At 32.1% G+C, this 25714-nt stretch overlaps 1 protein-coding gene and 1 pseudogene across 1 annotated transcript; both read right to left on the minus strand.

Moving 5' to 3' along the window:
- Positions 1–1845: 1845 nt before the first annotated feature.
- Positions 1846–22217, minus strand: LOC134276449 (heat shock 70 kDa protein 12A-like; annotated as a pseudogene).
- A 2325-nt stretch (positions 22218–24542) lies between these two features.
- On the minus strand, positions 24543–25138 carry LOC134276450 (heat shock 70 kDa protein 12B-like). The gene is made up of 2 exons (XM_062758704.1): positions 24794–25138; positions 24543–24684 (listed from the first exon to the last, which is right to left on the minus strand). The coding sequence occupies exons 1-2, from the start codon at positions 25136–25138 to the stop codon at positions 24604–24606; spliced, it is 426 nt and encodes a 141-aa protein (XP_062614688.1). The 3' UTR covers positions 24543–24603.
- Positions 25139–25714: the final 576 nt, after the last annotated feature.

The following is a 25714-nucleotide window of genomic DNA, read 5'->3' on the forward strand; positions in this document are numbered from 1 at the left end:
AAGTTTATATTTTACTAAATTGAAGCTCACGAATCCGTGAAATCCTAGCTGGCGGCAGCGCATAGTAATTTTTTTTTACCTTTGTTGCTGTAAAAGTATTTCATAATTTGTGATGATTTCATTATTTTATCCCGAAGGACACATAATAATTTCTTCAAAACAGATAAGGTAAAAGGTATTTCAAATTTAATTATTTAATTAAACAATACAGAAGAACAAACATCGTTGTCAAAATTTGATTAGAAAAAAAATTAAAGTGTCTGTCGTTCTTTAAATGTTTATATATGACGGCATGAAATATTTTTTACCCTTACATGTCAAACTTCCGCCAGAGTTTGTACCAAAACAAAAAAGTGCGGAGACGTAGAGGACTATGGGTAGTATGCCTTACATGTACCAATATGGATGGGTTAATGAAAAAAAGTAATTGTGAGTAAATGTAATTAACAACGTTTACTGTCGGTACCATACAACTTATTTATGCCTCGTGTGTCCTTTTCTTTCAAACACGACCATCATTGAAATGAATCTTGATTCATCAGTCCAAAGTTCCACTGACAATCTTTGACACTGCAATCTGTTGTTCATATAGCAGACTACACAGGACCCTATCCTCTTGCAAGAGTCGGTCCATCTTCGCGAAAAACATCATTTTGAATCACATTATGTAAATAATTATGATTCACAACATTTGCTTATTACTTTATATTCTGTATTTTCTTTTATTTTTATTGATTGTCTTTTATATTTTTAAAATCGGGCGACTGACACGAGATGGCAGACAAGATTTTAATACCAACAATCAAAGAATAACAGTAGTTTGAAGAACATTTTAGTAAAATCAAAAGATTTAATTCTATAAAAAAGAAAACATTTTTCTCTGGGGAATTATATTTTTTAAACCATAATTTAAGTGTATGTGTATTCATTCTATCATTTACATACATGTAATCATGACAAAAAATCTTGAAATTTTCTTCATTTCAAAGCATTCCGATTAACATGTTTATGGAAAAGCATCTTGGGCTAAAAATGTTTCAATTAATGCACACATTAATTGGGGAAAATGAGTATATTAATACACATCATTGAATATTTATCAAAATGAAAGTTATGAAAAGATCCTTATACCTCAGAATTAGTTTGGTAAAAAATAGAACAAATTGTTTATATCAATGAAATTTTCATTTCAACGTGAAGAAAAAAAATATATTACAAATTACCCAAATGCCAATAAAATGTTATTGAAAATTTCATATTCATATTTCAATTTATTTCTTCGAAGCTTTATCCATGTTCGATTCAAAATCAGCACTTCTCCATGATCCGGAGGTGGTGTGGGCATTACAATGTGTAGTCTTCGATGGATGTTACATTTAAAACGATTATTTATAACAATAACAAAAGAAATTTGAAAATAAAAAGTAATAATATTGAACATAATTAAATTCAAATTAATGAATTCAAATTACCAACAAAATCAAATGAATACTAGTATATAAAGTCACGACATTTGGAAAACATAAAGACAGCAATGAATATGGTAAATCATAAATATTCAAGTTTAAATAGAACTACAAACAAATTTTAAAATGAAAACGTTATAGAGGAATTGTTCAATAATCTGATTGACATTTCAACATTCAGAATATAAAAATCCTTTAGAAATAAGCACACAGATTTATATCCCACTCTAAGAAAATTCAAGTCTAAAAGTAAATGAAGGCTTAATAATCTTTTTCCCAAGTTTTTTTTGCCATTGTCTTCCAATCTATGAAAAAATTGCTTAGAGCCATATTTTTACTTTACCACGTCTCCTCTCACTACCCCTCTCTTTGTCAATCATTATTCGTTTTCCTCTTCATTCTCAAAATCTTTCATTTTCAATATGCAGCTTGTCGGAATTTTAGTTACAGCATCTATAGCCATAATTTTCAATTCTGTGTCTCCAAAGATGTAAACAACAATGAATGGTTGTGCTTCTCCCCCACCTTTATTCAAAATCCCCATCAAACGAGTTATAGGTAAAGGAACGTACAGTTCTCCAAGTAGAAAACATCCGGGATCATCTGTATATTTCACTTCCTTTTTGGGTGAGCAAAATATTTGTACTAAGGCTCCATCTTGAAGGCAAGAGGCGGCTGAATACCCTTGGACTTTTTCCTGACCTATTTCCACCTCAGTTCCCGCGGAAAGGATCACACTGAAACAATCAGTACAACGATCGACACCCTGAATTGTTATTTTCTTGTCTTCTCTGTGAATAGTTGGATCGAAATCGGGACATACTCCAGTACCGTACGTAAAACGCAAAATTCTTGATTTAATGAGGGTTGGATCATGACCGAAGATAACAGCTCCTTTCAGCACCGCCAATCCTGCCTCTGGGGGTATAATCAACCGAACTGAATCAAACGCCTTTTCAACCTTGGATTGTATATATTTGGAATCAGCTGACCCCCCAACTAACAAAATAATGGTTATTCCATCTGTCTGTGGATTTTGCATAATTTGTTGCATATGCTGGATAAGTTCTTTAATCGATGGATCGAAAAACCTCTTTATGGTCTCAACATCTATATGCAGTTTGTCCAACTTCAATCGCATTCCCTCTACGTTCTTGAATAACTCGACCAAAGTCTTTCCTAAAATTTTCTCTGATAACTCATTCAGTGCAACATACGAAATTGTCATTCGAATAGGGCCTTCGCTGTCCGGTGTGAATGTCCGTTTTGCAACTTCGAACTCCCTAAAGATATCGATGTATATTTCTGTTTTCGATTTACGGAGTGTTTCCATGACTTTTTCTCCAGTATATCTGTAAGGCATTTCTCGAATTCTCTGTCAACCGCTGTTCCTCCATATGCTCCTCCAGAGGCTTGGTGGAGTTCTCTCAATTTCCCTGCTTTGACTTTTTCATGAACAGTTATGTCAGCAGTGCCTCCTGTAAATAATATATCTCAGATTCTTCTAATGTCATAAATATATACGTATATAATAAAGCTAACTCAAAATATAGATGTGCCATTGAAATAAAAGTCATTGAAATACATGCAATACATTGAAAAGTTTTAACATTAAAGTTTTAACCGGAATTATTTGTTATTTATTGAGGTTGCCAAAATTATTTATATTATTAGGCTTATAGTATTTTATGTATCAAATCCAAAAGTAATTATAAAAATAAACATATAGATATACACCACTGCAATTACGATTTAGTAAACGTATACATGTACCCTCCTTCAGTATTTCCTAATTTATATTACCTCCTATGTCAACAATCATATATTTTGTGCCTTCCTTTGTCATTCCAAAACCTTCCGGGTTCCTTTCGATGGGAAGAAATTGGCAATATATAGATGCTGCTTCTGGTTCCAGAGCAATTTTCAACATTTTGTCCGGAATGCCTGCCTGTTCAAAACGATGTTGTTAGTTAAGAACTTAAATAGACACGATACTTATGAAAATTGATAAATGATAATATCCTTACTAACTTTAATAGCACATTGTCGCATGTATTCCTTAGCAGCATCACTCCAGATTGCGGGAACCGTTAAAACCCATCTTACATCTTTTTCTGACAACTCTATGTCAAGAATCTGTTTTTTGATGTGTCCTTTAAAATGATCTACCAATGCCTTTATGGATAGCGTAAAAACATGTTTTGCAGGATATCCTTTTCCAGCCTCATCTTCCAAATAAAGCATTTCACTAATTCCCTAGAAGGAAAGCACGATTAAAACATTTTAAATCTTAGGCTACCTTCAATTAAATATATGGAGATAACGTTTTCAAATTCAGAAGTCCCGTTCAAAAATAATAAATAGGAGCAGAGTAAACACGGACCTCTAATACATCAGAGGTGGTATCAGGTGCTATGGAGATGTGAGCATCTCCTGTCGACCGGTTACTCCCGCCGTGTGCTCCTTCTCATGATTGGGAAATAACAGAAAACTCAGTCAACAATTCAGTATGTACATAATGACAGAACAATTTTCATGAAAAGCGTCAGTCAGCTTTTGACTCATTGATAAAATTGTATTTGCTGAAAAGGTCATTGTATCGACCATAGAACTTACAAAATGATGATTTTACACGACACTGTTAATATTCTTGCTTCGTCAACTTGTTTGTCAATAATTTACCTCGTTTTAGAAATAAGAGCATAAATAAGAGCATGCTCTTGGGTATCGAATCGAGTGAGAGATTATATAAACAGCGTATGCAGATAGGGAAGTTGACGCTTGAAAAGTGAAAGTAATCTTGTTTATCACAAAGCTTGGTTGTTAGATTACCATTAACGTCTTTTTCAAGAAAAATATCAAATTGTGAAACATATTTGTCAGACTGTATGGTATCTTTTATCTTAAGGCCGGTACACACGGTAAGGCTTACCTTATAAGTCATGAAACTTAAGTTCTAGCCTTACCGTGTGTACACCATTAATACACGTTTTTTGGAGCCCTACAAGTCTGACTTTAGAATAGAACACTGCTCTATTTTCTAATATACGACTTAGCCGACATTTCATTCTGGACCAATGAGAACCATTTACCCAAAGTTCAATCTAATTTCATCAAACCATACACTTTGGTATATTGAAGAAAACACAGGGTATATTCGAGTAAGATAATGAAAATATCTACAAATACTTCAGTTAACCTCCTCCTCCTTGTTCAGAAGTGTGGATGCACTGGTCGGTAAAACTATTTCAAATTCCTAGCTAGTAATCTATTATTCTGTTTAATAATGCGCACTGTTTATAGTTGAAAACACATGGAGTTTATGTAAATGTTGTTTATAATATTGTAAGTCTTGCCTTTGCGTGTGGACAGGAGAGCCGTACGTCCTGCAAAACGTAAGGTTTTAGACTTATAAGGCAAGCCTTACCGTGTGTACCGGCCCTTAAGCTCACCGTGATATATCGTATCGACAAAGGAATGGAAATAACCATTGTTAATTTACAATACGTCGTCGATATATTGAAATGTCGAGATGACAGCCAAAGGAAGTGTTTTCTTCTTTTCACGTAGAAGATTTTGGACAAAATCTGCTTGATATGAAAACAAAAATAGGTCTGTTAACATAGACATTTTCTTTTCATAATGATTATTCCCAAATTATGAATAAATAAAGGTAATTCCCTGTTCAAAATGGCTTGTTCGATGAAAGGTTTAAACTTAAAATAATATTTCTAATTTCAATAAATCAGTACTTCACTTTTAATTAACTAAATTTGATTTCCAAAAGCTCAAACCGAAATGATTTTTGCGAACCTCCCTGTGCAAAATATTCATTCAGTGGTTTTGACACAACAAAATTGGGGAAATATGGATGAAGTTTATAAATTTTCTTTTTCAGCATGTTCCTTCAAGTTATGCAATGATGTTTTTCTTATAAAATTTCTTTTGAAATCTCCATTGCGCCCAATAATAATATGAATTAGTTTATCAGGAAATGACTTTATGGAAAATTCAAGAACTATATATACACGTTTTAACTGTCTAGCTGTCTTGTTGTTGATTTATTCAGGCGATTGGGTTTATGCACGAAAATATTAAATTACTTGATCATCATCATTAAACAAAAAAGTAAAGAAAGTAAGAAAAGAAAAAAAACTGAAGGTTATTTCTTTTAATTACATGAATCTGAGTCTTCTAAAGGTACAGAAATTGATAACGTGGCTGCTAGATGAATAAAGTCTTTGCAAATTTAATATATATTTTCCTCTGTTTGGGTTAGATATACAGGTATACCACAGTTATCCAATTCTACAATCTAAGCAGGTACCGTACTATTGATTTTAAAATTACCTTCTTGTTATGTAATTTCATTTTAAATCGTCTGAACAGCATAAAATTTCCACGTCGATCCCTTGCCACTTCTGAATAAAACTTATCCTCTGCCTCGTAACCAAATGCCACAAATGCGCCATCCTTGTCAAGAAGAAGAGATGTTGGAGTTTTTAACGAAATCAAAGATGCGCCTCCCCCAATCCATTCCTGATTGCAATGGATATCCAAAGGGTTTCGACGAAATCTGTCCCTTGCGCTAAAAGAATACTAGTAACCTGAATATGTTGTTCCAAAATCCAAAGCCACGACAAAAAGATAGTTTTGGTCACTCAGCACGGATTCCAAGGACTGCTTCCGTAGTTGCTACTATTTGATTTGGTGAGATCAGGTGTGTCGGAAGACAAATTTTCTGCCATTCTGAATGTGTCGGGTACTACTCCTATTTAAAAATAGAATTTGAGAATATTTTTAAGATTTCATAGAAAACATCATTAATTTTCTCTAATCTTAAATTCATTTTTACTCATCAAAAGAATGGAAACTTATTTGAAAATGAACATCTAAGGGAAAATATTTGTTTTGTTTTTCTTCGAATTTATAAAAGGATTATAAAGATAATATCAGAAAGAAGTTACTAGTAATATGGCAAGATATTGAAAATTCTTTAGATGATTTCAATGTCAAATAAAGTAAGTAAGGAAAATAAATAATTATTGCCGAACAAAAGAATGGCAATTTTGTTTTCTTTTGAATAAAAAGATACACACATATTTTGTAGAAAAACTCCGAAAAGTAAACGTTCAGGATCGTGTGACTAAAGGGTCATGAAAAAGGTGTCCTCGTCTTAATAATTTATGAATGTGATATTATCAGACTTAAAAGAGTCATGTTTCCATCTAGTTTTACTGTAAGTATTTTATTGCCAGAAGATGGACTTTTTATGTGTATATTCTGCTTCAAGGTTGGGTTACTTCTACATAGTCCTAGCTTTACACCTATGATAATGTACAATTCTTTATTTTTTAGATTCAACTTAAGTATCATCTTTCTTTCGACAATCTGACACCATGTGATTAATGGATTTTAATTTCTGAAAATGAGAGAAGCAAGAAATGGAACTTTAAAAATTACATTTAAGAATTTTAAGTCATTTACAATCACAATTTCTACATTGCTTTTTGGAGAAAGTTGAATAATTTCATTTTGATAAAGTCTCCATAAAAGGAAAAGATGGAATTTAAACTTAAACATTTTGTTCAACTCTTCTCACATCACTGAGCACTGACTGACAATAATGATGAGTTGGTTTTGCTTTCTGTGTCAAGGTCTTTATGTAAAAATGGCGTTCAAACATTGATCTGCAGAACGTAATTTTCAATTAATATATTTTTACCTTATCAAATCACCTAATTTGATGTCAAATGACTCTTCAATAATCATCAGCATACATGTATCTTTATTTAAGCAACAAAACATCAGTTTTAAAGTTTCATTAAGATATGACATGAGGTCTGTCAAGTGATCTAATTCTAAAATGCTTGAAAGGGGTTATAGTAGATTTGATCGCGTATTGACTTCAACTCATATCCCAAATGAAACTCTAAAAAATAACATTTTATCTCTTATATTTATATATTACATTAATCTGTGTTACAAGGAAGAATAGACATTATCAGGACTTTTTTTATGGAAATGCAACATAAGATACCCACGACGTCATGTGACATCACATTCAAACTTTCCAAATTCCTTGTGCATTTTGCTTTCCATACACAACAAAGTCTGGGCATATAACCATATGTTATACCAGAACTTAACGGTCCTTATATAATTTCGTACTTTTAAAAGTCAAATAGCTCGACTATTTTTCCCGTCTGTCGGTCTAGGAACTGTCGTTGTCCGCTGATGTCAAAGGGCGCTAAATTGAGTTATCTTTTCATTCGGCAGAGCATAACGAAACAGTTGTTGAGAAGAGTATCGGGAAACAGTCGATCTGTTGGACCGGACTGCAAACCGCGAGCAACAACTTGCACTCCCGTCCAACAGATCGACTGTTTCCCTCTACCCAATTCAACAATTTTATACTGCATGTTATTGAAAATTAAATTTCAATTTAATTTTTATTGCCATACAAGGAAATGTCGGCAAATGTAAATATAGATACCAGTATATATCCTGTAACAGTAAGTAACGCATATTTCAGTGGTTTTCATTGATTTGCTTTTCTATATGGACAAAACAAAATACATGTTATAATGTACGAGGGTAGTTCGAAAAGTTCGTGGGCAATGTCAATCTTCGTTAAATTACTCACTAAAAATTTAAAATAAGCACAATATAATATAATACATCTAAAAATATTTGTTTTGTTGATGTGTGAAGTTTCATTCCATTTATTAGCAAATACCATCCGTATACATTTCACACAGTTTAATCCAATACCCAATCATTAAAAGCCTCTTTCTAATACTTGACATTTATTTTTTTAAAGAAGTATTTTCGTTGTATAATTTCCTTTGTTGCGTTTTTATTTTTTTTTATTATTTAACTCTGCTTTCACAGTATAAGCGACTCTGAAGCGGCTATGTCTTTCCCTGACGTTCCAACTTTAATTTAAAAAAAAGATTTTGTTCAGACTTTTACATATACTAGTAAACTGTTTCTTCGCAGATTGTCCTCATCCGATACAGAGTCTCCGTCACTCAAGTACTGCCTGTATTATCTGCACATACATTGCACAACTCGCGTGTGACATATTTTTTATTCCTCCGATATTTTTAGAGTTTATAAGAGTTTATTCAGGATTTTTCCTGGGTAAAATACAAAATTGCATCTATATCTACTGCTCCGTGACGTTCTAAAACGTCATCGTTTTTTGTCGTTTTCAATGACTACTACCTATCTTCCCATGTTGATTTCTTTTAAACGAAACAAAATATTAAGCCATAATTTGGAATACTAATCGATGTAACAATCCTTAATTTCTAGGTTGTGTTTCGTTTTTCTCCTTTTTACAAAGAATATGACTACAGACATTATTAGGTTATTGTTTGTAACTTACTAAATTTTGACCTGTTCCGCGATTTGATTTTTGCATATTTAAAATTTGAAAAGTTTTGAATAAATCGTATTATAGGCTTAAGCCTATTGCCCAATCTATTCAGTTTACTGAATAAATATTGTTTAAATTAAAAAAGAAATACAAATCATTTGAATTTATTTTTTTAAAATAATCGTACCAAATTTGGATATGACTTCAAATAAAAAGACATGACAGTAGTCCACGAACTTTTCGAACAACCCTCGTGTACACTTTTAATTATAATATGACAAAATGAACGGACATTCTATGTTGAAAAATTAAATTAAACATAGTTGCAAGGAGCCATATGTTGAAGACTTAACATGTAATTTATACGTAATAGGTATAATTTTGAGTTAATCATTGGGCCACTTGTTTGTTCCACACTGTCTTCTTGAGCATATTTAAATAAATAATGTTTAATTTCCTCAAAAACAACGTCTTGTTCAGTTTACTTTCTTTTAAGAGAATGTGTATCTTACCTTGGGCTGTGAAAGTCTCGTGATAATGGCTATTATGCAAATTTTCAACTATACACTGGTTGGCTGTAGGATGTCACATGACAAAACACTCATGATCTCATATTATTTTTCTGGGAAGTGCATATTTGCCAGTTATCAGGGAGACTAAAAACTTAAGATAAACAAGCATATTGCTAAATAAAAACCATTATTTTCAGTTAGCAAATCTTATTTTCAAAAAATGTTGAAAACTCTTTACGTATGCAACAAAAACATGTTATTTTAATGCATCCATTTTAATTATAAAAATACCAACAGTCATCCTCAAAATATCAAGGGTTTATGATTCGGAACTCCATACAGTTCAGAAATCATAAAAGATTGACAATGTGAGGATGACTAACATTAAGATACTTCAACTAATCATTGTCTAAAAACCTGTAAAGCAACAAACCACAGCTCAGGTGACTATGTCATACTTGTATTGAATTACCAGCGGAGTATAGTTCATTGAAGTCGATTTACATAATAGATAACGATATATCATATTGAGATGTTCCCGGTAATTTCATATTTATTGCTCACTGAAAATAGAAAGAATATGGTTGTTTAATTTTTTTCATTAAAAGAACGTACTAGTTTATTTTGAATTTTTTGATACCTGTACATCAGTTTCTAGGCAGCACATATTAGAAACTAGGTAACATGATCAAATACAGAGAAAATGGACAGTGGTCGATCTCAAAAGTCCATTACCTGATTACAACAATTTAAGTTGGAAACAGAGCACATACGCCTTATACGGATCTCTTAAAAACACCAGATATGGTCGGATACCATGAAAGAGTAAGCATCCCCTGTCGACTAGTCAAACCCGTTGTGTGCTCCTTAAATTGTCATGATTGGAAAAAACAGAAAAATACGTTGACAATTCAAAATTTTTATAACAATTTGACAATTTCTATGAAAAACGTCAGTCAGCATTTGTCTAAAGAACTATATGCGGTATTAACCAACATTTGCCCCCCAAAATCAAACTTTGATGGAGTAATATTTAATTAAGTCCTTAAACAGGGGAGTATATGCTGACTTCAAAGCACTGAATAATTTCATAAGTAATGACGTCATATGTACGTAATGACGTCACAAATATGACGTAAATTTCAGTTTTTTATGAATTTTGCAGAAAAATGTACATATTTCGTCGATATTTTAAATAAAAGTCACCGAGCGCATGTGTGTTCAGGATAAATATTTTGATATAATGTGTAGAATGATAATATCAATGAAATATGTCAATATTGTTCCTGAACACACATGCGCTCTATAAATTTTAAAGCTTAAATTGTTGAAATTTTGTCCATTTTGTCCTCTTTCTGAAAAAGGATATAAAATCGGACTAGTTTGTGACGTCATAAAAACAGAAATTGTGAATACACTGCTCTGGAACTATAATATTTTCTGTTAACTTATATTTCTCGTACAATTTATTGAATTCAGCACATTTCAGGAAGTTTTCAAAATTTGACTTTTGTGGGGGCAAACATATGCAATATACCGCATATAGTTCTTTAAAAAAATGTACTAACATAAGGTCATTTTGTATCGAACATGTAAAATTGCGAATACTAGTACGAATTTAAAAGATACGAATGGTAGTATTCACTCATTATTTGTGAAAAAAGTCTTTATAGAAATTGTTTGTAAGTACAGCTCATGCGTGACAATTGTTAAGAGAAATAAACACTATATACAGGTAATAAGAGAGTATTGATGCATAAATAAAAGAAGTTGACGAAATAAAAGTTGATTTTGTCTCGTTTAAAGTACAGCTGTAAAGTTTTTATATTTAGATTACCATTTACGTCTTTAATTTTACTTGTTTTCTAATGATAATATTAAACAGATGCGTCAATCCCTGTGATATCTCCTGTATATGTTCAAGTGGATATATGAAATCAACAAATGAACAATTAACATTTATTTTATCATAGGTTTCATATGAAAAATCAGCTTTGTATTCAGTATCGATTATACAGAATTATGCACTAACAAATTTTTAGAATTTTACACGGACCAACGTGCAGTGTACATGTAGATTTGCTAAAGTTTTCAAAAAAATTCGGAAAATGGAAGCGTAAAATATATCATAGAGTACTCTTAAGACCACAAAACGTTACTCCTGTCGATTTCGAGTTGAAGATTAATCCCTGTACACTTAATACAAAGAGCTAAGTATAAATTTACAGTATATTCTAATTGGTTCGATATAATTACGGTAACTGTAAATGTAATTTATTAAGCGTACATAAGATTTTAGCGGAAACTACAAGATACCCATTCTTGTAATACGCAAGAATCGAATGAATGTGATGATAGTCTTTTATATATAAAGGACAAGAAATACAATGTAGTTATCAAACGTCTGTATAATTTCCGTGAAAATTTAAAAATATCAATGTACCACCTTGAAAACTTTTAACTTGAAAACAGTATTAACAAGTTTTTGAATAAAAAGGTAATATCCAATAAATCAGTAAATTAAGTTAAAATTCTCTTCTTTAAATGAAAAAATATACATGCATTAAAATGTCATAGATGACCATTTTTTCACCAAATAACAACCACTAATTGCCTTTAGAAAAATATTAACATTTCAGATAATTTGTTTTGAATATGTTTGCAAAATCTGGTCACCGTATTTGTAAGCATCGTGTACAATGTCTTTACGAATATTAAATGTACATTAAAGAAATATTGTTATATATGAACGTATGAAAAAATCAATTTCATTTGTCGAAAACAGTCTTTTTTGCCACAGGATATAATAAGCAAGATAATCATGAAAAAGACAATGGAAATGAACCATTTATTTTCCATATTCATTAAGAAATGACTATGAAAGAAAAAAAAATATACATGTTTATCGTTGAAAATTCACGATATTTCACATAATGTACTTCGAAATCAAGATACAAGCGAAATCACATGTACACAATTCATTATTTCTTTAAGGTACTTATTTAAAAACATTTTTGATTTTTCCCTTGTATTAATTTAAATGATCTTTCTAAAGGTTGCTGAAATATATATTTACCATCCATTCTTTTTTCCAGATCATTCTCTCCAATAATGCGGAATGATATTTACCGTCAATTTGACCTGACGTCATACAGTATGGCACTGTCAAGAATTGTTACTCAACGTCGTTACGTCAAAACGACTTGTCCAAATAGATTGTTTTTGATGTGCGGTGTCTAACTAATTGTAATAGTACTGAAATATTTTAAAAGAGAATATTTAATCACTTTAAGGTAAAAGTATAAATTAATATTGTGGACAGAACTTTAGGTACATGTACTTTTTTTAAAATAAGAAGTTCATCGTGACGATTTATATCCAATTTTCTTTCATTGTGTTTTTATTCCATATGAGGTCACGCTATATGAAACTCTAAAATTGCATAAATTAATTTGTATGTTCCATGATGAAATCAAAATAAAAAAAAAAGAATGCCAGAGACCATGTAGAAAATCAACACGTAAAATTTTTATTACAATTTCTACATACATGTATATATTTAGGAAATGCACAGTACCATACAAGTATGAATTGTGCATTATAAGAACATTAAGGCGTCAATTTAGTCAGCTAGTGGACATTTATAAGAACATTACATGTAATATGTACAAGAGGCCCATGGGCCTTATAGGTCACCTGAGCATTATGCAACAACTTTCCAGTGATTTAATTTGATTCATGTTTTAAGCCAGATGCTATGGCTTTCACAAGTTTGAAAGAGGCACCATTGATCATCATAACAATACACCTAGCAGTTGCTTAGTTTGTTTACTTAGTACCCATAGGCAGGTTGGGGGAACAAAAAATGCATTTCAAATAATCAGTAATATTCAGCAATAATCAGTAATGCCCCTATCACACATGAACCCCTGACCCTTAGGCCTAGATCCACACATTGCACAATTTTTGAAAAGGCACCCTTGCTTTTAAAAAATATTTGATTAATACCAAGGAGCAGATCTCAAACAATTCATCCAGTTTCAGTATATAAGTATACCCCCCCCCTTGGTACCCCTCCTTTGAAATTGGTAAGATTAGGGTCCTTGCTCATCATACCTACATATGTAGTTCATCTGCTTAATACCCAAGAGCAGAGAAGAAAATTTTTAAAGATTTAATGTATTTTCACTATATAATTAATAGAGCTCCGTCCTATCACTAGAACCCCTGACCCTAGGGCTACAAAATCAAAATTTTGGAAGAGGTATTCTGGCTCATCATAACTATGTACTTAGTTTATTTAATTCCTAGGAGAGAAAAGAAATTTTTTCAAAGAATTCATGTATTTTCATTATATAATATAGAGCCCTGCCCTAATAACAGAACCCCTGACCCTGGGGCCATAAAATTCACAATTTTGGTAGTGGCACTCTTGCTCATCATAACTATGCACTTATTTAATTTATTTAATACCCAGGAGCAGAGAAGATTTTCAAAGAATTAATGTATTTTCACTATATAATCTATAGTCCCCCCCCCTTACACCAGAACCCCTGACCCTGGGGCCATAAAATTCACAATTTGGTAGAGGCACTCTTGCTCATCATAACTATGCACTTAGTTATTTCATTTAATACCTAGGAGCAGAGAAAAAGATTTTCAAAGAATTCATGTATTTTTACTATATAATCAATAGAGCCCCGCCCTAACACCACAACTCCTGACCCTGGGGCCATAAAATTCACAATTTTGGTAAAAGCACTCTTGCTCATCATAACTATGCACTTAATTAGTTTATTTAATACCTAGGAGATTTTCAAAGAATTCATGTATTTTCACTATATAATTAATGGAGCCCCCCCCCCCCTCTACACCAGAACCGCTGACCCTGGGGCCATAAAATTCATAATTTTGGTAGAGGCACTCTTGCTCATGTGGATTAACTATGCTCTTAGTTAGTTTATTTAATACCAAGGAGCAGAGAAGAAGATTTTCAAAGAATTCATGTATTTTCACTATATAATCAATAGAGCCCCACCCTTACACCAGAACCCCTGACCATGGAGCCATAAAATTCACAATTCTGGTAGAGGCACTCTTGCTCATCATAACTATGTACTTAGTAGGTTTATTTAAAACCCAGTAGCAGAGAAGAAGATTTTCAAAGAAATAATGCATTTTCACTGTATACTTATTTGGCCCCGCCCTAGCACTAAACCCATGACCCCAGTAATGAATTTCACAATTTTGGTAGAGGACTCAATGTTGATTACAATCATGCAAACAGTTTGACTGCTTGATGTCCAGGAGTAAAGAAGAAGATTTTAAAGATTGCACTAATTTTCAGTGGTTTTTGCCCCATCCCCCAGGCCCCAGGGGGGCAGGGGCGTGAAATTCAAAATTTTTTTCCCCTTCACCCATAGATGCTATATGCCAAATTTGGTTGAAATTGGTTCAGTGGTTTCAGAGAAGAAGCTGAAAATGTTCAAATGTTAACGCACGACGAACGACGAACGACGGACGACGAACGACGACGGACGAAAAGTGATAGCAATAGGTCACCTGAGTTTACTCAGGTGACCTAAAATTGGATGAAACCTAGATGAACCTAAAGTAATTTTTGAGTACTTTCCACTGATATAAATTTTAAAAATTCCTGCCTCTTGAACTTGGAATAAATCAATAAGCTATCAACAAGTACATTTTTGACATGACGTCATTTACGCATCGGGACATATCTGCAAGATATGGATGAAACTTTATTAGACACTTTTAAATATGGAATATTTTCATTTTCTTTCAGGGAAAAGTAGTTGTTTAAAAGTACCCAGAGTATATCAGATCAAATTGTAAGTTTACTAACAAAATTTTCTTTTTACCCCCATTGAAAATGCGGTACACAAAATTTTCACTGAATGGGGCATCTTAAAAGACTTTTATTTTAAAGGAAATCCTTATCCATTATCTAATCATAGAATGTCAAAAAAATTGTTACATCTAAATGTAATGTATAAAATCGTTTTTGAGACATTTCTAAGAGATGTGAGGAGATATATTTTTATTTTTTTGAGAAAAAAACTCTGTTGTATGTATTTCTCTGTTACAACTGGACAAGTAGAAATCGACGTTATTCGCGTGTTTAATGAACTGTCAAGGTATAAATACCTATGGAACAATTTTTTTTTTTTATTTTTGTAAAATAATATTGGCGAGGACGAACACTTTATCTAAATATAAAAGACCACATATTTATTATCAGAACTATACCAGAAATGTAACATGAAAACTGATTATAAGTATAATTTCTTGCAAGTAGCAATTCCTGACGTTACGTCTCTACGACATAACAGCTGTCATCAAGGCTGATCCTCGTTCTTAACTCCCTTGACTCGTACTTGGATTCAGAGTTCAAAATAAACTGAAGTTTGGACAAGTGCTTTTTCTCTCCATGTTCAGCATTTTACACTGTAAAAATACTGACTCAATTTATGTTCGTCATATTAAGGATTTAAAAGTTAAGATAGATGAAAAGATATTATTTAAGCTAAATCATGTAATACATTGACTTCACAAAAATAAAATACTTAAAATCATACCAAAAAGTTCTGGTAAATTCAGTTTTCAAATTAAATGTATATTATAAGAATGCACATACTATAGGCTAGATCTTTTTTAATTTTCGCATGAGTAAGCAAGAACATCTGCTCACCAATTTTTTTTATATATTATATGTATCGTAAATGGTTACTAGATAAGACTGCAGTCTATGGAAAAAAGGTCATAAAATATACTCTTTTCGTAAATTATGGTATTCAAGAAATAATCTTTTGATTTGTATGTACCCACTCTGAACAAACTAAATCCAAACTGAACTGGCATATTGTGGAATGTTCCACTCCATGTCTGTAGTCCTGTAGTAGTGAGACCAGTTTTTCTTGGATAAGCTAGGCTGTTGATATTTTGGATTTCCTTCTTTTTTGGATAAGGCTATTATAGAGATTCTGGAGCACTTACTTAATACGTCCAAATTTGAGGAAGTTATTCCTCTTGTACTTTCTGTATAAAGGCAAAATAAAATTAACATTGGGCTAAAAATGTTTCAATTAATGCACACATTAAATTACCAGGATATCGTTATTATACTTGTTTTTTATATATTGTTTTAAATAATACATTTTTCATTGAAAACATCATAAAAAGATAATGTGGGAATGACATCTGCAGATATCCCCCTATAATAACCCTTACTAGGGGTGTCATGGGCTCCCTAGATTGGATAGCAAATTAAATATACGAGGGGTGTTAGAAAAGTTCGCGGACAAGTTCTATTGTGAGCGCGCTATTTTCAAGAAGCCAGTCAAACTTTTCAAATACAATCTTAACCTATTTTCCAAAAAATAAACAAAACTTTGGTGCTTTCCGGTGCTCATTGAAAAATATACAATTGTTTTATTTTGATAAATCTTTTTTTTTTTTTTTTTTTTTTTAATTTATTTATTTTCATAACAAACACACAAATATACAAAACCTTTCACACATCCTTTCATACATGTTGGAAAAGAAGACACTAAGTATATTAACAATAATTAGTCAAGAACATTTTCAAAATTTGACACATTAAATAGACATTTCCAATTGGACCATCTTTTTTTATAAAAAATATTTTTGACAGCTTTTTTTTTTTCTAAAGTATAGTAATTATATAGAACTCTCAAAATATCTTTTGAAACAAATACAAGAGTTGTTTTCTGATTGTTAAAATAAATATTCTTCACTAACAGGATAATCAAGTTTATAGCTACATGATCTTTTTCAAAACTACCAAAAATAACAGTCTTTACATAAAAAAATCTCAATTCTTTTACCAGACTTTTGAAAAATCCAATCTGACAGTGCCAGCCAAACCACAGAAACTTGTGGACAATAAAAAAATAAATGTTTAATTGTTTCTGGTTCTTGTTCACATATTGAACAAAGTGGAGAATCTTTAATTTTAGACAAGTGTAAGTATTTATTTGTACCTAAAATTCTATGAATAATTCTATAATTGAACCATATCAATGTTGAATCTTTAGTTAAGTATTTCAAGTTTGTATAAATATGTTTCCACTTAAAATCAGATTCCAACTTTAAATCAATAGCCCATTTGTTTTCACAAATAGGTCTGTGCTGTATTTTAGACATTAAATGATCATAGATATTTCTGGATCCTTTTTTTAGAAATTCAGGTTGGTATGGTTTACCATAAGTAGTTTTTGACAATTGTTTGACATTTGGCCATGAGTATAAAACTGCTTGCTTTAGACCCTCATAAGTAGTGAATGGCAACTTAACTAAATAATCATTTGTGATACTCTCATAACTAATAAAATTGCCTTCTGTATCAAATAAATCATGTACTACATGGAACCCTTTTTCATACAATGTCTTATAAAATACACATTTATTTTGAATCTTTATCTTATTATTATACCACAATGGTTCTAACAAATATATCTACATCATGAAAATTAAAACTTTCTAAAAATTCACAAGATATAAAACAAAGTTTCTTTCCAAAAAATATTTTGTATGATTTTTGCCCTTTGTTTAGAATATTCAGATCCAAACTGACAAAGTTTATTAATATTACAACCAGTAATTTCAGAAAAAATGTTTATCCAGTTTGAATTATTTGTAAATATTCTTCTAATCCATGTTAATTTTAGGGATTTAATAAATGTTTCTATATTAGTCATTCTACATCCACCTCTCTCAAAGTCTAACTGTAACGTTTTTCGGGATATTTTGTCAATTTTATTTCCCCATATGAATTTATACAGAGTTTTTTCTAGTTGCTGTATCCACTGCACACTTGGTTTCGGAAGACAAATAAATAAGTGTGTAAACTTTGATAAAAGCAAACTTTTTACTACCGTTATTTTTCCTAAAGGTGAAATATTTCTTTTAGACCAATGATTTATTTCTTTCTGAATAAGTTTAAATTTATTATCAAAATTAAGCTCTTCCATCTTTTCAAGATTTGCAGTGTATGTTAATTGTTATGCCTAGAAATGGTTCATTTGTCCATTTTAATCCTGTATCACTACATAAAGTATTTTCTGTTTTAATTTTAGATCAGAATCCAGACTGCTTTTGTTTTTGAAATATTAGGCTTTAATCCAGAGAATTTTGAGAATTGAAAAAGATCAAGTGCACTTTTAAAACTCTTTTCTGATCCATCACAAAAAAGAACTGTGTCATCTGCATATTGTAGTAGACAGACTTTTTCCTTCCCTACTTTAATGCCTTTGATATTTTTATTTTGTCGTATCATATTCCTAAAATTTCTACACAAAGGTTAAATAAGTAAGGAGATATAAGGATCACCCTGACGACACCCCCTACCGATTTCATAAAATTTAGAAAAAATGCCATTTTGAATAACACATAATTTAGCTTTATTATATAGTACTGAAACCCATTTAATAAGGTCAGGGCCAAAATTAAAAAATTGCAACGTATTGTACATAAATTTCCATGACATGGAGTCAAATGCTTTTTCAAAATCTATTAGTAATATCATACCAGGAATATGGTTTTCATATGTGGCATTAATTACATCATAGATCATTCGTGTATTTTCCCCAATAAATCTATCTCTAAGAAAGCCCTTTTGATTGTCATGAATTAAATAGTTGAGAACGTTTTTAATCCTATTTGCTATACATGATGAAGCAATTTTATATGTAGTATTAAGAAGTGATATTGGTCGCCAATTTGAAAGGAATTCTCTTGGTTTATCACCTTTCGGTAATATAGAAATAATTCCCTGTTTCTGAGTTATGGATAATTCTCCCTCATTAAATCCAAAATTTATTGATCTGATAAGAAAGCTTCCAAGATCCTTCCAAAAAATTTAAAAAATTCTACTGTAAAGCCATCACTACCTGGGCTTTTATCATTATTCATTTTTTTAACGCAGATAGGGCTTCTTTATATGTTATACATCCTTCTAAATTATTGGAAATGTTGTCATCCAGAACCCTGATATCATCTTTATTAATTATATGTTCTAGATTCACATCTTGTAATTTATTATCAAAGCAAGAGTATAGGTTCTTATAAAATTTCTCAATTTCTGATAAAATTTCTTCCTGTGAAGTAATAATATTACCATTGCTGTGCATGAGTTGGTTCACAGTTTTATTAATAAAATTTCTTCTTTCTAAACTAAGAAAATATCTTGTTGGTTTTTCACCCTGTTCAATCCACTTAAGTTTTGTTCTAACAAAAAGCCCTTTTATATATTCTTTTCTTATTTCTTCTAAACTATTTTGGGCAGCATTTAATTTTTCTATAATTTCTGTTGAGCTATTAATATTTCTCAGTGATTCTAAATATTTTATTTCGTTTTCAAGTAATTAATTTTTTCGTTTTTTTAATTTCTTTTTTATAGAACAATATTGAATTGTGGCTCCTTCTTATACTCAGCAAAAGTTGCTCAAAAAATAATTGATCATCTATGAGTAGAGATAATTGCCTCATTTTCAATTTTATGTATAGTTGCTTATGGAGAGACAGCATATTGTTCCTTTACTTTTCGTATAGTATTTTTTACAATGTTTACATAAGCTGATCCTCATAAAATTGTTAAACTTAAAATCCTTTCCCCTTTTCAAATTTTGGTCAATTTAAACTCTATAGAAACCATTCGTGGTCAGACTTATACCCAGGATAATATCAACGTTATCTAATAAAGCAAAAAGTTCGTTAGATGATCGGAAAAAATCAAGTCTAGCTTTTTTATGAGGATTGGTTTTGAGACCAGAGTATACCTTTTACGTTGTTCATATTTCACTCTCCAAGGGTCGGTCAAACCATGCTCAACTTTCATATTCAGAACTGTTTCCCTTGCCTTTTTATTATTTACATTATTATAATTAAAGTAATCTAAATTTGCATCTTGTACAAGGTTAAAATCTCCACCCCAAATTACAAATTCTCCTTGAAAATTTGAAATTATGTCAGATACTGATTGGAAAAATTTTGGATCATCATTATTAGGTCCATATACATTTACTAATAAAATATCATATTCATTAAATACATTAATCTCCAGAACAAGCAGGTTACCTGCTTTATCTTTTTGTTCATTTAGTTTTTATATTCAAAATTATTGTTGAACAAAATTGCGACACCTCTAGAATTTGATTGACCAGGTGATATGTAAACATCATAGCCCCAAAGAGATCTAACTTGAGGGTAATCATCAAGAGTAAAATGAGTATCTTGTAAAAAAGTAATTGAGAAATTTTTCTGTTTTAAATAGTTAAGCACGTCTCTCCTCTTTTCTAGTCCCCCAAGCCCTCTACAATTAAATGTTAAAATATTAAAACTCATTTCACTATTCCGTAGCCACCTGTATTACACAATCTATAACTATGCTTAGACAAGTAAATGTTGTCTAAAAACAAAATTGTACGTTCAAGGCATTTTCGATCGGAATAAAATTTCTTTTCCAACAAAAAAACATACATACATCTTTCACACAAAGACAAACACAGACAAACAAACAAAAATATTTGCATAATTCCTGGATGGCTCACAAGTTGACAAATTTAATGTTACTTATACCTTGTTTTCGTTGTCATCACAGTGACAGTCATGTCCATTTTATTTCACCGGATATACATGCGTCCTCGACTAACTAAAGAACCAAGTCCGGATCGCCTCTTCCTTTCCGTATTTTTTTGTCAATATCATCGTATAAATCAAATTTGATTCTTCGTTTCCGCATTCTCCGTAAATGTGCCCATTAAAGTACCATGCCGCGGATATTCTGTGGTCCTACAGGAGTCTTGTTATAAGGGCTGCATTCTCTTGTGTCACGTCATCCGTTACTTTGACCTTGACATCATTCTGTAACTCTAGTTCTTTAATGTCCGATCGCTTCTTCATGACCTTTACTTTTGCTTCCATGGTTTTAAGCTTTATCATAATTGGCCGATGTTGGTCTTTCTTTCCTGGAATCCTATGGATTGCTAAGAACGTCATCTTCTTTAGTCTGTTCGCCCACTTCCTCAGCACTTCATTCACAACCTGTAAGGGTTCTTCCCCTTTCTTCTCTGGTAAACCATGAATTTTTAAATTATTCTTCCTCGAATATTGTTCATTGAAATTTGCTTTTGAAATTGCTGACCTTGTCATCCATTTGTTTTCTTCCGTTCTGTTATGCAAGTCGTTTAATAATTCTTCGTCTTCCCTAATTTCTTTCTGCAAATCTTTGTTTCCTAGATGTAGTTTCTCATTCTCTTCTCTGAGTTTTACAACTTCATCGTTCAATTTCTTCTCAAATTTTTCTTGGTAACTACTAAATAATTCTTCTACAACACTTCTCACAACTGTTTGAATATCACTAACCTTTATTGTCTTTTTGAGTTGGTTGTTAATCTCGGTCAGCTGTGTTGAATTGAATCCATTGTTATTTGCATGGAATTTTCCTGCGTACGTTTTGGAGAGGACTCAGAGGAAAGAATTCCCTTCTGGCTATCCTTTTGACTGTCTTTTGGAGATTTGCTAGCAGCTGGAGTAGAACCTTTACGAGTAGTAACACCAGTAGAAGGATCTTAAAATATTTGTCAATAGTACTCATGTAGATCTACAGGCTATAAATAGATTTTACTCACTACACTATCGTTTCGATGTAATTCCTTAAAAATACCACTCCTAGATTCCAAATAAGGAAACCACTGCATGTATCCGCCCTGAGCAAGTCTGAATTCACAATTTGACCATGTTTCAGTCCCATAAAACTTGTCAACTTGGCCGCTCCACGCTCCCTCACTCGACGCGTCTTACCTCGAGCGGCGCCATTTTGGAATATTTTGATAAATCTTGCTTCACGGAGCATGCTACATTTTGGCACGTTTACATCACATAGACTCTTTATCAAAATTAAAAATTGCACAATTGTAGTGCAAAGAGATTTGTTATATTTTACTTGTCGCATAAGTATGCATGAAACATCACTGGGAGAAATTATGGATCAAATTCGGAGGGTAAATGACTGTTTTATAGCCATTTATAAATGATCAACACATAAAAACACAGCAAAAAATCGGAACGTTATTGAGCGTCATGGAGCACTGCACTACGTAAAATTTATGTATGCAGACAGGAAAATGTCTAAAAAGAGATTAAAATGTGCAAGATGCTGCCGGAAATTTCCTACACATATAAAGGACAAAAGTTTTCAAATGGTTGTAGCTTTACAAGAATGTAAGGATTAACATTTTGAATGATTAACCCCATCGATACTTCAATACCCCTTTATTGCATGGACGTTGTACCTTTATGGTTTTGCATAGTTTCAATACCTAATCGATTAACTGCATAGACTTTTTTCCCAAAGATCTCAATAATATCCGAATCAGTACAAAGGACATTATAGTAGAAAAGTAACATGTCTTGATATAGATATACAAATTTAGAGTAGAAAAAAGATAAGAAAATATTGAAAAAATGAAAGATTTAATGAACTGCGACAAAGCTTAACGGGTTGATATCTGGCTGTCATGTCGCCTTACGTCAAGTGATTGCTCCGTGAATCCCATGACCTCATAGTAAAAATCGTTGTAAATTTTCAAGATTGTAGTAAATGGACCTGATTTTTTACATACAAATAAACAAAATGTAGGAATTTATTCAGACATAGGTCATACTTCACAGTACACAATAGATTTTCCGTAAACTTTTCTAACAACCCTCGTATTTATAAAAATAATGCAACAATAGTGTATACATGTATAATAAAATTGCATATGTTGACAAAATACTTAAATAGATATATAATGATACCTTTTTGTTGCTGTAAAATAATGTTACAATCTGATTTTGTAAAATACAACCCTATTTAACAAAACCTTTTCAAACTATATTTCCCGCATCATACTTTCGTCGCACTATCTTAATATAGAATGAGGAAGGTACCAAGGCAAGTGCAGAAATGATAGAATATGCGATATTTGTGATAGTCATCAAGTAGAAGATGATGAATTTCATTTCATTCTCTAATGCCCTAGATATCTAAATCAAGGGAAAAATATATAAATGAATATTATTACAAATCGCCTAGTATATCTAATCAATTCAATTGTTAGGCATACACCGCATACTAGTATCTACATTATAGTAGTAGCTTTATATAGTTGGTTTGGGGAAATATATCCATCATGCCCTAATATAACGTAACGAAGATTTATCAGGTTGACCTACATGTAATTTCTATCTGTGTAATGCTAATTGTCAGATGTTTGTATATAAAAACAGCATTGTACTATATTATCTTTGAATTATTTTGTACTGTTATATCCAAAATTATTATAATTGTATTTTACAAACTAGTGGAACTGTGGGACCGAGGACCAGGTAAACGTTATTCTTTTTTTTCTCCCCTTTTTTTACACACACAAATTTATATAAAATCTACTTAATTATTGATAATTATTGTTCATTGTGATGGATGCCATAATTCCATTAAAAACTATAAGCGGAACGAAATTCAAACTTGATCTGTAACTCATTAAGGTACACTCACGTATAAAAAATCAGCTAAATATCTGCAAGCGTTTAGAAAAAACCAAGTAAGACAGACTGACAGGTGGACATGGAGACAAACAGACAGACGGACGGACGGGCAGACTCAAAGGAAACCTAAAGTCTCCACCGGTTTAAACACTAGATACAGAAAGGTTCTTTTACATTAAAAGTTGGGTTAGATTGATTGATTGTATGTTGTTTAACGTCTCTCTCGAGAATTTTTCACTCATATGGAGACGCCACCACTTGCCGGTGGAGGGCTACAAATTTTGTCTTATGCTCGGCACTCAGGGCCTTTGAGCAGTGAGGGATCTTTTTCGTGCCAGCACCTACTGCGACACGGGGCCTCGGTTTATACGGTCTCATCCGAAGGACCGGTCTCCACGTCCCACAGTGGGATTCGAACCCGCGACATAAGGATTGACTCCTTACTTCGCGATTCTAGAGCAGACGCTCTAACCACTGCGCCACGCGGGCGACTGTTGGGTTAGAAAAATAATGATTATAAAGAACAAGGCAAACAAAGAAACTACTTACAAGCTCTGCACATCTTTGCAGAGTTGCTCCAGATTGCAAAGACAGTAAGCACCCATTGAATTTCACTTGTTGTAATATCAAACCCCTGCAATGAAAGTCGGTCCATCAGATGGTCCTTTAAAGCTTAAATGGATTTTGTGAACATATCTTTTGCTGGCCAAGGTTTCCCGGAGATATCAGGTGTTTGGGTGTCTTCTTTTAAGAGCTACAAATAACATCATGTATCATTTATAATTTTTTGATAACAAAAATGTAAAAATATTTTTACATAAGAGAAGACTTATTGATCAAAAAGAATTTTTACGACTACTTACATCTCGGTTGTGGAGTTTCATTTTAAATCTAGAGAAGAACAAATAATTATCACTAGCTCCATCCATCACCAAACTGCCATGCTTGTTTTTTGCTTCGTAACCAAAAGAGACAAATTCGCCTTCAGAGTCCAGAAGAAGGGAGGTAGGAGTCTTCATTGATGCCAAGGAACAACCTCCAGCATTCCAGGCCTGATTCGCGTGGATCTTAGGAGGGCTTTCCCTGTATTCAGATCGAGAGCTAAAGACATACCCTGAGTAAGTCGTGCCAAAATCCAGAGCATCCACAAACAGATAGTCTTCAGATTTTACCTGATCTTTTTCATTATAAAAATTGTTTGCATCCATTTTTGTCACGTGTTTTAGTGCAACAGGTATTTAATTATATTTATATACACATTCGTAAATAAAGGTAGTATGATGAAATTGTCTTTGTGAGCAATGTGATTAAATAATGGTACCTTGAACCTATTCGTTCAATGGTACTGATATGCTATAATCAGAAAATAAAAAGAAAGTACTCGAAGATTAAGATTAGGATAATGAATGGTAACAGTTTTATCTCACCTAATTCATTTTTGAAAAAAGGTGATGGAAAATATTAAGAAAATCACTGTAACTATTCTTATAAACTCTAGATGCAAATATTTTCGTCCAAGTACATCCTTAACAAGAGGCCCATGGGCCTTATAGGTCACCTGAGCATTATGCAACAACTTTCCAGTGATTGAATTTGATTCATGTTTTAAGCCAGATGCTATGGCATTCACAATTTTGAAAGAGGCACCATTGATCATCATAACAATACACTTAGCAGTTGCTTAGTTTGTTTACTTAATGCCCACACCTAGGGTAGGGGAGCAAAAAGTGCATTTCAACTAATCAGTAATATTCAGCAATAATCAGTAGTGCCCCTACCACACA

This window comes from Saccostrea cucullata, unplaced genomic scaffold, assembly GCF_032062105.1.
Source record: "Saccostrea cucullata isolate Sc308-1 unplaced genomic scaffold, CSIRO_AGI_Scuc_v1 ctg7191, whole genome shotgun sequence".
NCBI classification, from domain to species: Eukaryota; Metazoa; Mollusca; class Bivalvia; order Ostreida; family Ostreidae; genus Saccostrea; species Saccostrea cuccullata.

Bases quoted from the DNA above. Each gene is read 5' to 3' on its own strand.
- LOC134276450 (XM_062758704.1), bottom strand. From the start codon at position 25,138: ATGGATGCAAACAATTTTTATAATGAAAAAGATCAGGTAAAATCTGAA. The intron at 24,685-24,793 runs GTAAGTAGTCGT...TGTTATTTGTAG, and splicing joins TGAAACTCCACAACCGAGAT to CTCTTAAAAGAAGACACCCA.